Here is a 15,426-nt window from a genome sequence, read left to right on the forward strand (position 1 = left end):
GGGTGGGACACTGTGTGTATATGTGCCCATGTGACTATGTGTGACTGAGTAGCCCCAAGGGAGAGCAAAATTGTGGATGACACCAGGCGCCATCCTCTGTGTAGCACTATGTTGCAGTATGAGACTGTGTGAGACAGGTGGCAAACATTGATGCTGTTCTTTTGGGACCTTGTGGTGCCACTGTGGATGACACTGTGTCGGTCTGTGATGCTGTATGCATCCATGAAGCTGGGGGATGTGGTGTGGGACACGTGTGAGATGTGTTTTATGGGAGTGTATGACACCACATGTGACATGTAAGGATGTGTCACTGTGACCTTATTCGAGTGTGTGGCTGTGGGTGTTTACTGTTGTGATGCTGTTTGTGACCTCTTGGGACTGTATGATGTATGAGTGTATGACCCTGCAAGATGTGTGACAGGTGTAACAAGTTTGAGTGTGTAAAAAAGTGTGTGATACTGTGTGATTGTGAAGCTGTGCGTGACCCGTGAGCAGATGATACTCTTTGTGACCCCATGGGAGTGTGCGACAGTGCATGGCATATGCGTGCTTGTGTGTGACATGGTGTGGGTGGTGGCACTATTTGAGCGTGTCACTATGTGTGATGCTGTCGGGGACTGTGCCAGAGTGGGACCCCATGTGAGCGTGTGACTGCATGTGAGTTTGAATGTTTGGCTCTGTGTGTCCCTGTGGGTGGGGGGGGGGTGGTACCGTGTGAGTGTGTGGCTGTGGGTAAATGTTTGCGACGCTGTATGTGACCCCGTGTGTGTGCGTGTGTGTGTGTGTGTGACAGTGTGGGAGTGTGTGTCCCCGTGAGAGTGCGTGGCTGTGTGTGACGCTACCTCTGGCCCGGCGAGTGGCGTGGCTCGGTGTGTGACCGCGCGTGGGCCAGCGCCGCAGGCGGCCGAGGCGGCTGGCGGGAGGGGGTCCCGGGGGCGCGCCGAGCGCGGCGGCCGCGCGAGCGGGGGAGGCGCGGCGGCGGCGGCGGCGCATGCGGATCCGGTCGAGCGGCGGGGCCGGCGGGGCCGAGCGGAGCCGGGCCGGGTTGGGCCGGGCACCGGACGCCGACAGTGAGGGCGGTCGGGCGCCGCGAGCAGCGGGGACGGCGGCACCGGCGGCCACGGGGCCCAGGTGAGCGGCTTTGGGTGATAGCCCCTCCCTGCAGCATGTCCCCACCTGCCCGAGAATCCCTCCCCCGTGCGCCGTGGGCATGGCCTGAGCCCCTAGGGTCTCCCGGGTTGGAGGAGGGGAAGGGTCCAGGGCAGAATGAGCCCCCACACCTCAACCCAGGCCAGCCTCCGCGCCATGCGTGAGTCTTCCTCCAGGGCCTTGTCCTTCCCAGGTCCCCTGCTTTCGAACAGTGACTAGACTGCAGGGAGAGAGAGGCGCGGCCTCGGAAGGGTTAAAGCATCGATTTTTTTTTTTTTTTTTTTTTTTCCCACCCCCAGCCTGGAGCCTTTGCTGGGGCCCTGGGACACCTCTTTCCACCTCCCCCATCTCCTTTGCCTCCCTTCCTTCTCCATTCAATCACATAATGGCCAGCGCTCTTCCCAGCCTGACAGAGAGCTCACCAAGTGCTAAGTGCCTCCCCATCCCCAAGTATTCTCCACCGAGGAAACAGTTGTGATCACCATTTAACAGGGAGGGAAACTGAGGTAGGGAGGCCAAGTTAAAGATGGGTTAAAGATGCAGCAAGAATAAAGCAGGGCTTGAACTCCTTTCTCTCTGACTCCAGCACAGGCACTTTGATATGCTAAGATATGTGACCAGAGAGGATGAATAATGATAACAAGGACCATGTATCAAGGGCTTGCATGTACTAGATACAATATTTCCTGCACTATTAACTCATTTCATCTACAAACATCCCTAGAATATGGGCACTATTATTACCATTTTACAGATGAACAAACTGAGGCCCAGAAAGAGGAAGTGACTGGCCAAGGTCACACAGGTGGTAAGTAGCCATGTGCCTACTTATAGCTTTCTGTAGAAGGAGAGAAGAATAACAGTGGATTTTGGAGTGTCCACTCGAAGGGACAATCTCCGTTACACTGACCAACACCCAGACCCTGCTTTCTTACAGTCTGATGTGTTGTCAGCTGTTTGGGTCTTTGAGAAGGACATTGATCTCCTCACAGTTCCTTCCTTTTGTAGTCTCAGAATCAGGCCTGGGGGCCCAGAGGGAGGAGGAGAGGTATCCGAATGCCTCCCACCCTCTTTAGTTTCATATTTGCAATCTGGCAAGTGTTCTAGAGCATAGCTCTGGATCAGACAATATGTCAGCTAGCTGTTGCCACAATAATGCTGCATAAGAAACCACCCCAAACTCAGTGTTTGAAAACATGGCGCCTTTATTTACCCATTAAGTCTGAGGTCAGGGACTTAGGCTGGGCTCAGCTGGACAGTTTTTCTGGTCTCAGTGGGGCTGATTCACGTGTTGGGATGTGGGGTGGGGAGCAGTGCTGACTATTGGCTGCTTTAGCCGGCCTTGGCTTTAGTGACTGGGGCCTTAGGCCCAGCCTACCCTGAGAGTGTTTTTCTCACAGTCGCAATCAAGCACAAACAAAAACATGCAAAGTCCTTTGAGTTTTAGGCTTAGAATTCAACAGCCCTTCCACTTAATTCTGTTGGTCAAAGCTAGTCATGTGCCCAAACCGGAAGTCAAGGTTGTGAGGGGACGCTCTTCCACTTTTCCCCTCCCTACATAGAACTCTCCAGAGTTCTATGGCAAAGGATGTGGTTATAAGGATGAAGAATTGGGGCCATTTAACGCAAATGTAGTACCTGTGTTTGAACTCTGGCTACCCACTAGCTTTGCAACCTTGGACCTTAGTTTCCTCCTCTATAATGTCTTTTTTTTTTTTAATCCTTTTAAGTTTGGGGCACCTGGGTGGCTCAATCTGTTAAGCATCCGACTTTGGCTCAGGTCATGATCTCCTAGTTGGTGAGTTCAAGCCCCGCATCAGGGTCTGTGCTGACAGCTCACAGCCTGGAGCCTGCTTTAGATTCTGTGTCTCCTTCTCTCTCTGCCCCTCCCCTGCTCACACTCTGTCTGTCTCTCTCTCAACAAAAATAAATAAACATTATATTTTTAAAAGTTTATTTATATATTTTTGAGGGACAGAGAGAGAGACAGAGAGAGAATCCCAAGCAGGCTCTGCACTGACAGTTCGATGTGGGGCTCGGACTCATGAACTGTGAGATCATGACCTGAGCCAAAATCAAGAGTTGGACATTTAACCAACTGAGCCACCCAGGTGCCCCAATGTCTTTTTTTTTTTTTATGTTTATTTATTTATTTTGAGAGAGAGAGCATGCATACAAGCAGGGGAGGGGCAGAGAGAGAGGAAGAGAAAGAGAATCCCAAGCAGGCTCTGTGCTGACAGCACAGAGCCCGATGTGGGGCTCCTACGAACTGTGAGATCATGACCTGAGCCGAAGTCCAACACTTAACCGACTGAACCCCTCAAGAGCCCCTTCACTGCATTTTAGAGTTCTACTGATAAGTGTCATCCTTCTAACAATAATATAGGGACAATTTGCCCAGCCCCTGCCCTGCTCCAGGTGCTGAGCTGGGTGCTTTATCACACCCCTATGAAGTGGTCACAGTGAATATTATTGTCAGTAGTTATTAGGTGCACTTTAAAGACAGGGAAACTGAGGGCGAGGGAGTGGACAGGACTCACAGACAGCGGCTGTTAGAAGATGGACCTCTGAGCTCCAGACCTGTGTCTAGCCTAACCTGCCTCTGCTCCTCCCCAGGCCTCACCTTCCCTGATGGCACAGGTACCAGGGGAAGTGGACAACATGGAGGGCCTGCCGGCCCCTAACAACAACAATCCTGCAGCCCGCTGGGAGAGTCCGGATCGGGGCTGGGAACGGGAGCAGCCAGCAGCCGCCACGGCAGCCGCCTCCCTCTTTGAGTGCTCCAGGATCAAGGCCTTGGCAGGTACCTGGAAGAGGGCTGGGGTGGGAGGAGGGAAGAAGGAAAGGGAGGAGGTTGTTGGGGTGGAGATTATCTGTGTACCTCAGAGCTTGAGAACCTTGATGGCCTGGAGGATGGGAAGAGAGTTACAGACCCTTTTCACTTGAACCTGTAGACCAACACTGTCCAATGGAACTTTCCACAGTGATGGGAAAATGTTCTTTATCTGTGATGTCCAATGTACTAACCACTAACCACTTGTACTTTTGGCTGTAAGCGCTTGAAATATGGCCAGTGCTTCGTGAGGGACCAAATTTTTCATTGTATTCAGTTTTAATTAATTTAAATTTAAGTAGCCATATGTGGCTTGTGGATACTGTATGGGGCAGTGCTGCCTTACAACCTTGAAAATGTATAGTCTCAGAAATGTGGGATTTTTGGGGCGCCTGGGTGGCTCAGTTTGGTTGAGTGTCGGACCTCAGCTCAGGTCAGGATCTCACAGTTTGTGAGTTCAAGCCCCACGTCAGGCTCTGTGCTGATAGCTCGGAGCCTGGAGTCTGCTTCGGATTCTGTGTCTCCATCTCTCTCTGCCCCCCTTCTCATGCTCTCCCTCTCTCTATAAAAATAAACATTAAAATTTTTTTTAAATAAAAAAAGAAATGTGGGATTTTATAAGTGTACTTCTTTAGAATCTCAAGATGCTGAAATATTGGATTTTTGGACCTTGGAATGTCATACTCCAAGATTCTTTGAAGTTGAGGCCTCTAGAAATGAGACTCTTAGAACACACAACTTTATAATCATAGACCTTAGAAATTTTAGTCATTGACCTCCTTGGATCTTAGACCCTTAGAAACCTAAACTCTAATACACATAGATCCTTAGGGCTTTATAATCCTAAACCTTTAGAACTTCAGAATAGAAATGTGGATCCCGAGAATTTTGAGATAGAATGACCACACTTCCAGTTTTTAGCACTGAAACCCTCTGAAACCCTGGGGCCAACCAGGATGGTTGGTCACCCTACGTTGATGTTTTTGTTTTTTGTAAATTTTTTTTTAATTTTTTTTTTCAACGTTTATTTATTTTTGGGACAGAGAGAGACAGAGCATGAACGGGGGAGGGGCAGAGAGAGAGGGAGACACAGAATCGGAAACAGGCTCCAGGCTCTGAGCCATCAGCCCAGAGCCTGATGCGGGGCTCGAACTCCCGGACCGCGAGATCGTGACCTGGCTGAAGTCGGACGCTTAACCGACTGCGCCACCCAAGCGCCCCTTTTGTAAATTTTTAATGTGTATTTATTTTTGAGAAAGAGAGAGAGGGAGAGACAGAACATGAGTGGGGGAAGGGAAGAGAGAGAGGGAGACACAGAATCCAAAGTAGGGTCCAAGCTCTGATCTGTCAGCACAGAGGCCGACGTGGGGCTTGAACTCACAAACCTTGAGATCATGACCTGAACCATATAGTGATAGAATCTTGGAACCTAAGACCTTTGGAATTGTAGACCCTTGAGCCTTAGGACTTCATATTCAGAGAGGGCTTTAGAACCTCAGAAGTTATTTAATCATCAGCACTAAAACTAGGAGCAAGGGCTCCTGGGTAGCTCAGTCGGTTGAGTGTCTCACTCTTGATCCTCAGCTTAGGTCTCTATCTCAGGGTTGTGAGTTCGGGGGAGGCAGGGGAGCTGCATTGGGCCCCACACTGGGCATGGCGCCTACTTCAAAACAAACAAACAAACAAACAAACAAACAGTGGTGCCTGGGTGGTTCAGTCCGTTGAGCATTTGACTCTCGATTTCAACTCAGGTCATGATCTTGCCCTTCAGAGCACAGAGCCTGCTTGGGATTCTCTCTCCCTCTCTCTCTGCCCCTCCCCTGCTCATTTGCACATGACTGTGTGTGCTCTCTCTAGCTCTCTCTCTCAAAATAAACCTAAACAAATAAACAAAGAAAAAAAGCTATGAGCAAAGACCCTGAGAACCTTCAGAGACATGTAACTTCATAACCATGAGCCCTAAGTCTTTAAAACATTAGACCCTTAGTACCTTTGACCCTTGGGACCTTCTTATCTCAGAAATGCGGAATGTTGTAAACATAAACTAAGACTGAAGTAATCATGAAATCTTAAAACCCTAAGGTCGGAATCTGTTCCCTCAGAAACTCAGAATTTTAGTAACTCAACATATCCATCATGGGATCTTTGATACTAAGATTGTTGAAACTTTATAATTATAAGATGTTGAAGAGTGGTGTCAAACCTAAGGGCCTCCCAGAAGCAGGTGACATAAATGAGAGAGTAGACTGGGGGCCATGGTCAACTGGGGAACAATACCCTGGTCACCAGCTCCAGCCATGGGAACTGTGGGCCCAAATTTGCTAGCTCTGATTTTTTTTTAATGTTATTTGTTTGTTTGTTTGTTTGTTTGTTTATTTTTAAAATTTTTAATGTTTATTTATTTTTGAGAGAGAGAGTGACAGAGCGTGAGTGGGGGAGGGGCAGAGAGAGAGGGAGACACAGAATCCCAAGCAGGTTCCAGGCTCCGACCTGTCAGCGCAGAGCCCGACGCGGGGCTTGAACCCATGAACTGTGAGATCATTCCCTGAGCCGAAGTCGGACGCTCAACCGACTGAGCCACCCAAGCGCCCCTAAATATTATTTATTTTTGATTGAGAGAGAGACACACACAGTGTGAGCGGGGCAGGGGCAGAGAGAGAGGGGGACACAGAATCTGAAGCAGGCTCAAGGTTCTGAGCTGTCAGCACAGAGCCCGACGTGGGGCTTGAACTCATGGATTGCAAGATCATGACCTAAGCCGAAGTCGGACATTCAACTGACTGAGACACCCAGGTGCCCCTAGCTCTGATGTTTTTGTACAATTTCCCAATTAAAAAAAAATCTATATGTGCCACAAAAGTGTGAATGAGAATTAACTAATGGATGGCCAGCTGCCTCTGATTTAGAAACTAGAATGGGGTCGCCTGGGTGGCTCAGTCGGTTGAGCATCTGACTTTGGCTCAGGTCATGATTTCACAGTTCATGAGTTTGAGCCCCGAATCAGTCTCTGCACTGGCACTGACAGTGAGGAGTCTGCTTGGGATTCCCTCTCTCTCTCTCTCTCTCTCTCTCTCTCTCTCTCCTCTCTCTCTGCCCCTCCCCCACTCATGCTTTTTCTCTCTCTCTCTCAAAATAAATAAATAAACTTAAAAGAAAAAAAAGAAACTAGAGGGGCGCCTGGGTGGCTTAGTGGGTTAAGTGTCCGACTTCGGCTCAGGTCATGATCCCGCAGTTTGTGAATTCGAGCCCTGCATCAGGCTCTGTGCTGACAGCTCGGAGCCTGGAGCCTGCTTCGGATTCTGTGTTTTCCTCTCTCTCTGCCTCTCCCCCGCTTGTGCTCTGTCTTTCTCTGTCTCTCAAAAATGAATACATGTAAAAAAATAAAAATAAAAATAAACTAGAATGGTATAAAATATACTCGTGGAAACTTAAAATCATACTTTTAGACTCTTAGAACCTTAAAAACTTGGGATCACATCAACTTAGAATTCTAGATTATTTCATCCACAAAATATCCAGTGCCTCCCCTGTGCCTGACCTATGCTGGACAATCTGAGGGACATGATGGTAACTGAGCCAGCCCAAAGAGCTCCCAGTCCCCTGGGAGAGTAGTGATGACCCCGAGTGGTCAGGGCCAGGATGGTGAGGCACAGGCAGGGGGCTGGGATGGGGAAGCCCAGGGACTATTGGAGCTCAGATGAGGTGCCTGATTCAGTCCAGAGAGGCAGAGTGCTTCTTGGAGGAGGAGATGCCTAAGCTGAGCCCAGAAGGATGAATAAGAGTGAACCCTGGGGTGGAGAGCAGAAGAATATTCCAGGCAGAGGAAACAGCATATGCAACCCTTCCAAAAGTTGGGAGTGGGTAGAATGCAGTGGTGACTAATGCAATGCTAAAGGAAGCAGCTGGAGTCAGATCCTGAGGGGCCTTCTAGGCCGCCGTGTAGGTTGTGAGGGCACTGGGGAGCTATGGTAAGATTTTAAGCAGGGGTGGGATGTGGTAACATGGGGATCAAGGACTCTTCACTGATTCACAGAACATCAGTGCCGATACCACAAACAGACAAACATCTAGTCCAGAGAAGTGTAGGGATCCCCTGTAAGAAAAAAAAAACAATTCTCATACGTGCCCCATGTCTTCTTAAGTTATTACATCTATAATTTTCCTAAATGCAACAAACCCACAACTGTTTTCATCTCTCTTGTTCTACGTTTATTTATTTATTTTGAGAGGGAGAGAAAAAAAGAGAGAGCGTGAGTGGGGGAGGGGCAGAGAGAGAGAGAGAGAGAGAGGGAGAGCGAGAATCCTAAGCAGGCTCCAAGCTGTCAGCATGGAGCCTGATGTGGAGCTTGAACCCACAAACTGTGAGATCATGACCTGAGCTGAAATCGAGAGTCAGACACTTAATGGACTGAGCCACCCAGGTGCCCTGTTCTGGTAGTTTTTTGTTTGTTTGTTGATTTATTTACTTATTTATTTACTTACTTACTTACTTTATTTATTTATTTATTTATTTATTTATTTATTTATTTATTTTGAGAGGGAGACAGAGAACACACAAGTGGGGGAGGGGGGCAGAGAGAGAGAGAATCCCAAGCAGGCTCCACGCTCAGTGCGAGTCCAATGCAAGGCTCGACCCCATGACCCTGGGATCATGACCTGAACCGAAATCAAGAGTTGGTTGCTCAGCTGACTGAGCCACCCAGGTACCCCTCCCATTCTGATATATACTTAAAAAAATTTTTAAGTTTATTTATTTATTTTGAGAGAGAGAGAGCACGCAGAAGGAGCAGAGAGAAAGGGAGAGAGAGGATCCCAAGCAGCCAATGCATTGTGAGTGTGGATCTGGATGTGGGACTTGAACTCATGAACAGTGAAATCATGACCTGGGCCAAAATCAAGAATTGGACACTTAACCAACTGAGCCACCAGGCACCCTAGTTTTTTTGTTTTGTTTTGTTTTGTTTTGTTTTGTTTTGTTTTGTTTTGTTTGGGAGAGAGAGACAGAGTGTGAGCAGGGGAGGGGCAGAGAGAGAGGAAGACACAGAATCCAAAGCAAGCTCCAGGCTCTGAGCTGTCAGCACAGAGCCTGACGCGGGGCTCGAACTCACGAACCGTGAGATCATGACCTGAGCTGAAGTTGGATGCTTAACTGACTGAGCCACCCAGACGCTCCCCATTCTGATAGTTTTAATGCAAATTCTTATCTTTGTGGGTCAATGATTTTACAAAATGTGCATTGCTAATTAGTGGGCATGTATATCATACTTTAACTGTTTATTAAAGTATTATATGCACATAAAAATGCAGATAAATCGTGAGTCCCCAGCATTTCCACCAATGAGCAGCGTGTGGTAACCAGTCCCCAGATAAGGAAGCGGAATGTAACGGCCCCAGAGAAGCCCGCCCCCCTAAGGCTACCTCTCTCACTACTTCCCTAGAGTAAACACTGGCCTAACTTCTAACAGCGTACATTTGTTTTCCTGCTATTTGAACTTTGTAAAAATAGAGCCCTGAAGGATGTACCCCTTTGTGTCTGGCTTCCTTCAGTCAACACTGTGCTTGTGAGACTCATCCCTGTCTACACGTACTTGTAGGGTGCTCCTTCTCGTTGCTGTATCATATTCCACAGTGTGAATACGGCGAATTTTTCCCATTCACCTGTTGGTGAGCATTTGGGTTGTTTCTGGTTTAGGGCCAGCACAAGCTAGACTATTACAAACCAGTAATTACTAGTATTTCAAACTATTACAAACTATCGCTGCTTTAAGCTTCCTCGTACCTGTTTTTGGTGAGCGTAAGCACTCATTTTTGGTGACTTACACCCACATCGAGCGAAAGAAAGTGTTGGGTCATAGGGTAGGTGTATATCTAACTTTAGTGGAAACTGCCGATTTGTAACATTTTACATTCCCACCAGCAGTGTACGAGGGATTCAGTTACTGTACATCCAGCCCCTAGTGTGGTCAATCTTTTTAATTTTAGCTATTCTGATGGGTGTGCATTCTATTGTGGTTTTAATTCACATTTTCCTGATGACTAATAACAACTAATGAGGTAGAGCACCTTTTCATCTGCTTATTCACTATTTGGATAGCCTCCTGTGCCATGCCCATTCAAGTCCCTTGCCCGTTTGCATATTAATTTTCCTGCCTTTTTCTGATTGTTTTGTAGGAGTTCTTGCATATTCTGGGTCCCAGTCCTTTGTCAGATGTATGTGTTGTGAATATTTTCTCCCACTGTGTGGCTTGTCTTTTTACTCTTTTAATGTTGCCTCTTGATGAATGGTATTTCTTAATTTAAATGTAGTCTAATTTGATAATTAGTACATATTTCCTATGTGGCTCACATTTGTTGTCTTGTTGAAGAAATCTTGGCCGGGAGGTGATGAGGTGGCTCAGTCGGTTAGGTGTCCGACTTCGGTTCAGGTCATGATCTCCTGGTTGGTGAGTTCAAGCCCAGCATGGGGCTCTGCACTGACCATGCAGAGCCTGCTTGGGATTCTCTCTCTCTCCCTCCCCTGTGCCTTCTGTCTCTGTCAAAATAAATTAATAGACTTAACAAACAAACAAACAAACAAAAGAGGAAATGCTCTCTAGGAAAAAAGAATCTTCGCCTACTTCAAGGTCAGGGAGATGTTTCTTGGTATTTTCTTCTAAGAGTCTTATTTATTCCTTTCACATTTAGATTTAGAAGCCAAATGATATTTCTATTACTGTGTATAGTGGGGGGGGGGTCAGGGTTTTTTTTTTTTTGTTTGTTTTTTGCCACTTTTGGGTAGCAGGTTGACTCACCTCCATTTATGGAAAAGACTTTCTTTTCCCTACCGATCTGCAATTTCACTTTGTCATAAATCTGACAGCCCTATACAACCCCCAACCTGCCTCTGCCCCTTGCCCCCCAAATTGCATTGCATTGAACATCCTCATATATGCTCCTTATAAACCAGTGTGGAAAAGTTTATGGGACATAAGCACTGCTGTGTTATGGGGGTGTGCTCGAATTTATTTAGACTCAGATTGCTACCCAGAGGACTGCCCTAGTCTGTAACTCCCACCAGGAGACACGGAAGGTTAGGATGTCCCCACCTTTCCACCACTACTGGTATTTTCCGGCTCCTTAACTTTTCCCAGACCAGTAGCCAAACTGGTGACATACTAGGTCTCTCTATATCCTTTCTCCTTAACCAATAATGGACAAGAGAATAGTGGTTCCTCAGCTCCGTGAAAGTTTCAATGTATTAAAGAGATGAGTAAATTGAAGTCTTATTCTTTTTTTATTTTTTTATATATTTATTGATTTTAAACATTTATCTTTGAGAGAGAAAGAGCACACGCGAGTGCGGGGGGCAGGGGGCAGGAAGAAGGGGCAGAGCGAGGGAGACAGAGGCGCAAGATGACGAACCCTGAGGTGAAGTCGGACGCTTAGCCAACTGAGTCACCCAGGCGCCCCTGAAGTCTTATTCCGAGGAAATGTGTTTTGCTTGCGCTAGTGATTAGCACAGAGGAGAAGAATACCTAAATGGTAACTCCATATGAGCACAATGGCAGAGGTAGGACAGTTGTCATTTGGCTTGGAGTCTTGACAGCCCAGAGGTATGGGTGCCAGCTAGAGTCTCGGCAGGAAGCAGATGGCTCCCTCAAGGGGGTAAAATTGAGGGGAGCTTAACGAAGGGACTAATTACTTAAAAAAACTTTTAAAAATGAAAATAAGGAGATTTTATCTTTACAAATGCAGGTTTGGGGCTCCTTGTGGAACATCAAATGACATGGCAACAGTGGGCTTTCATTGCTAGGAGGCTCCATGCACAGGTGCTGTGTGGCCACTGCCCCTTTTAAGAGGGCCTAGGTTTCTCCTTTTCAGAGCCTGCCAGACCTCTGCGGGCATTTCAGTTCTGGACCCCCAATCAGGCTAACAGGATTTGTTTTATTTTTATTTTTTTAATGTTTATTTATTTTTGAGAGAGACAGAGAATGCAAGCAGGGGAGGGGCAGAGAGAGAGAGAGAGAGAGAGAGAGAATTCAAAGCAGGTTCCAGGCTCTGAGATGTTGGCACAGAGCCCAACAGGAGACTTGAACTCACAAACCGCAAGATCATGACCTGAGCCGAGGTCAGACGCTTAACCGACTGAGCCACCCAGGCGTCCCCATGCTCACAGGATTTGCAATCACAAAACCCAATATCTCACGGTATTGTGCTTTATGAGGTCACCATCCGGATGGGCCAGGATGTGTTTCTATTAATTTTCTTTTGGTACCAGCAAAATGAGATTACAAAATAAGACAATATTCTCGTGGATCCCTGTCTTCCAAGCACGAGTTCCCAAACACTCAGAGTCCCTCAGAGTCCATTGATCTAGTCCAAACCCCTTATTTTGCAAATGGGGGAATGGAGGCCCAAAGGAGAGAAATGGCCACTCGAAGTCAAACAGCATGTTATCAATGGAGGCAATTGTCCTGAATGCAATTGTCCCCATTCTGGCACCATGCTGGGGATGCACAGAAGTTCCACTTTGGCTTCAGCATTCGCCCAAATCTGCCATTTGGTTCAGGCACCGGCCACTAGAAGGCAAAATAACCAAATATTCGAGTCAGCGTCTATTCTGTGATCCCTTCTTCGTGTGTGATCGATGGTCAGGTGCTCACACGGGTCCCCATCCTATCCGCACAGCACAAAACCCACATTTAAACAAACAAGATCTTTCATGTGAATTTACTATTAGTTTCTGCATACTCACTTTCAAATTAGAGGTAAACTTTCAACATCTAGTTTAATGTAAAAAAAAAAAATACAGGTCAGTCAGTAGATATTTTCCAGCATTGCATATTTTCTTAAAAAAAATTTTTTTTAATGTTTATTTTTTGAGAGGGAGAGACAGAGTGTGAGCAGGGGAAGGGCAGAGAGAGGGAGACACAGAATCCAAAACAGGCTCCAGGTTCCAAGCTGTCAGCACAGAGCCCGACGTGGGGCTCGAACCCACAAACCGTGAGATCATGACATGAGCCGAAGTCAGAAGCTTAACTAACTGAGCCACCCAGGTGCCCCTATTTATTTATTTATTTATTTATTTATTTATTTATTTATTTATGTTTTATTCATTTATTTTGAGAGAGAGACAAGGTATGCGTGGGGGAAGGGCTGAGATAGAGGGAGAGAGAGGATCCCAAGCAGGCTCCGCACTGTCAGCGCAGAGCCCAACGCGGGGCTCGAACTCACAAACCGTGAGACCATGACCTGAGCTGAAGTCGGACGCTTAACCCACTGCGCCACCCAGGCGCCCTACAGTGCATATTTTCTACTGCCAGAGTCAAATGCGATATTTAATAATATTACGAGGGGCGCCTGGGTGGCGCAGTCGGTTAAGCGTCCGACTTCAGCCAGGTCACGATCTCACGGTCCGGGAGTTCGAGCCCCGCGTCAGGCTCTGGGCTGATGGCTCAGAGCCTGGAGCCTGTTTCCGATTCTGTGTCTCCCTCTCTCTCTGCCCCTCCCCCGTTCATGCTCTGTCTCTCTCTGTCCCAAAAATAAATAAACGTTGAAAAAAAAATTAAAAAAAAAAGTATTACGAAAGGGGCGCCCAGCTGGCTAAGTGGGTGGAGCATGCGACTCTTGATCTTGGGGTCTTGAGTTTGAGCCCCACATTGGGGGCAGAGTTTACTTAATTAAAAAAAATAGTATTACAAAAGGTAAATGTTATGGTAAAAGAAATTGAGAGCTGTCAAATGGTTAAAAGGGAAAATAGACTGGCTATGCAAATCTTGATTACTGCATGACTAGGGAACTTAGAAGTGCGACAATGAAGTTCTTTAATAATGAAATGCTAACCATACTGTGAAGGCTGAGCTGTTGCAAGAGACAGACCCCGCAATGCAGTGACTTAAAGGAGATAGAAGCTCATTTCTCCCTCCTAGATAATCGTGAGATGGGCAGCCTGGTGGGCAGGGAGGCTCTGCTCCAAGTTATCAGCGTGGGTTCCAGGTCCTTCTATCCTGTGCCCTGTGGACCTTGTGCTCAAGCTTGTGGAAGCTGGGAGAAGAAAAAGGAAGGCCAGGCAGTAGTTTCCTGTTTTGGTAACACTTTATTTTATTTTTTAATTTATTTTTTAGAGAGCCAGAGAGCGGGGGAGGTGGGGAGAGGGGCAGGGGGAGAGAGAGAGAGAGAGAGAGAGAGAGAGAGAGAGAGAGAATCTTAAGCAGGCTGCACGCTCAGTGAGGAGCCCAACTCGGGGAGTCAGAGGCTTAACTGACTGGGCTGAAATCAAGAGTTGGTCGCCCAACAGACTGAGCCACCCAGGCACCGCCTGTTTTGATAACACTTTAAATTATGAAATAATTATAGATTTACACGAAGTTGCAAAGAAACTACAGGTGATAAAAAAGACTAACCCAACTGAGACGGGGAAGGGATTTGCATAGATGTTTCTCCAAAGAAGATACACACGTGGGCAATGAACACATGAAAAGATGCTCAACATCATTAGTCATCAGGGAAATGCAAATCAAAAGCACAGTGAGAGACCATTTTATACCACTAGAATGGCCGTGATCAAATGGAAAATAACAAGTGGTGGTGAGGATGTGGGGACACCAGAACCCTCGTACATTGCCGGTGGGAATGTAAAATGGCACAGCCACTTTAGAAAACAGTCTGGCAGTTCCTCAAAAGGTTAAATGTAAGGACACCTGGGTGGCTCAGTCGGCTGAACATCTGACTCTTGATTTCGGCTCAGGTCATGCATGATCTCACGGTCTGTGGGTTGAGGCTCACATCGGGCTCTGCTCTGACAGCTTGGAGCCTGCTTAGGATTCTCTCTCTCTTCCTCTCTCTCTGCCCTTCTCCTGCTCAGGCTTGCTCGCTGTCTCTCTCTCTCTCTCTCTCTCAAAAATAAACTTAAAAAAAAAAGTTTAAATGTAGAGTTACCATAGGACCCAACCATTTCACTCCTGCGTATATACTCAAGATAACTGAAAACATGTGTCCACACAAGGACTTGTATGTACTTGAATGTTCATAGTCGCGTTATTCATAATAGCCACAAAGTGGAAACAACCCCAATGTCCATCCATTGATGAGTAGAGGAGTAAAATGCAGGAGAGCCACAGAATGGAATATTATTTAGCCATAAAAAAGAAATAAAGTACTGATATATGTGATGGCATGGATGTACCTTGAAAACATGATGCTAAGTGAAAGAAGCCAGACACCCAAAAGGTCATGTATTGTGTGATTCTATTTATATGAGATGTCCAGCATAGGTAAATCCGGAGAGACAGAAAAGAGATTCATAGTGTCCCAGGGCTGGGAGAAGGGGGAATGGGGAGTGACTGCTAAAGGGCGCAAGGTTTTTCCTTGGAGGGATGAAAATGTTCTGATATCAGATGGTGGTGTGGGTTGCACAACCCTGTGACAATACTAAAAGTCACCGAAGTTACGCTTTGAAAGGGTGA

General features: G+C 46.9%; 1 protein-coding gene across 3 annotated transcripts in view; it reads left to right on the forward strand.

Annotated features, from left to right (window-relative positions):
• Positions 1 to 995: 995 nt before the first annotated feature.
• The window catches only part of SPTBN4 (spectrin beta, non-erythrocytic 4), a 75,646-nt gene continuing 61,215 nt past the window's right edge, over positions 996 to 15,426 (forward strand). For 2 of the 3 annotated variants that reach the window (XR_008293490.1, XM_027044902.2), the window contains exons 1-2: positions 996 to 1,131; positions 3,766 to 3,952. Coding sequence is in view for 2 of the 3 variants with exons in the window: in XM_027044902.2 (XP_026900703.2) it covers positions 3,781 to 3,952 (172 nt within the window). In the remaining variant the exon portion in view is untranslated. Of the gene's footprint in view, positions 1,132 to 1,903; positions 1,958 to 3,765; positions 3,953 to 15,426 lie in introns of all 3 variants that reach the window. The other variant, XM_053210121.1, reaches the window with a different exon arrangement.

Source organism: Acinonyx jubatus, chromosome E2 (genome assembly GCF_027475565.1).
Source record: "Acinonyx jubatus isolate Ajub_Pintada_27869175 chromosome E2, VMU_Ajub_asm_v1.0, whole genome shotgun sequence".
Lineage (NCBI taxonomy): Eukaryota > Metazoa > Chordata > Mammalia > Carnivora > Felidae > Acinonyx > Acinonyx jubatus.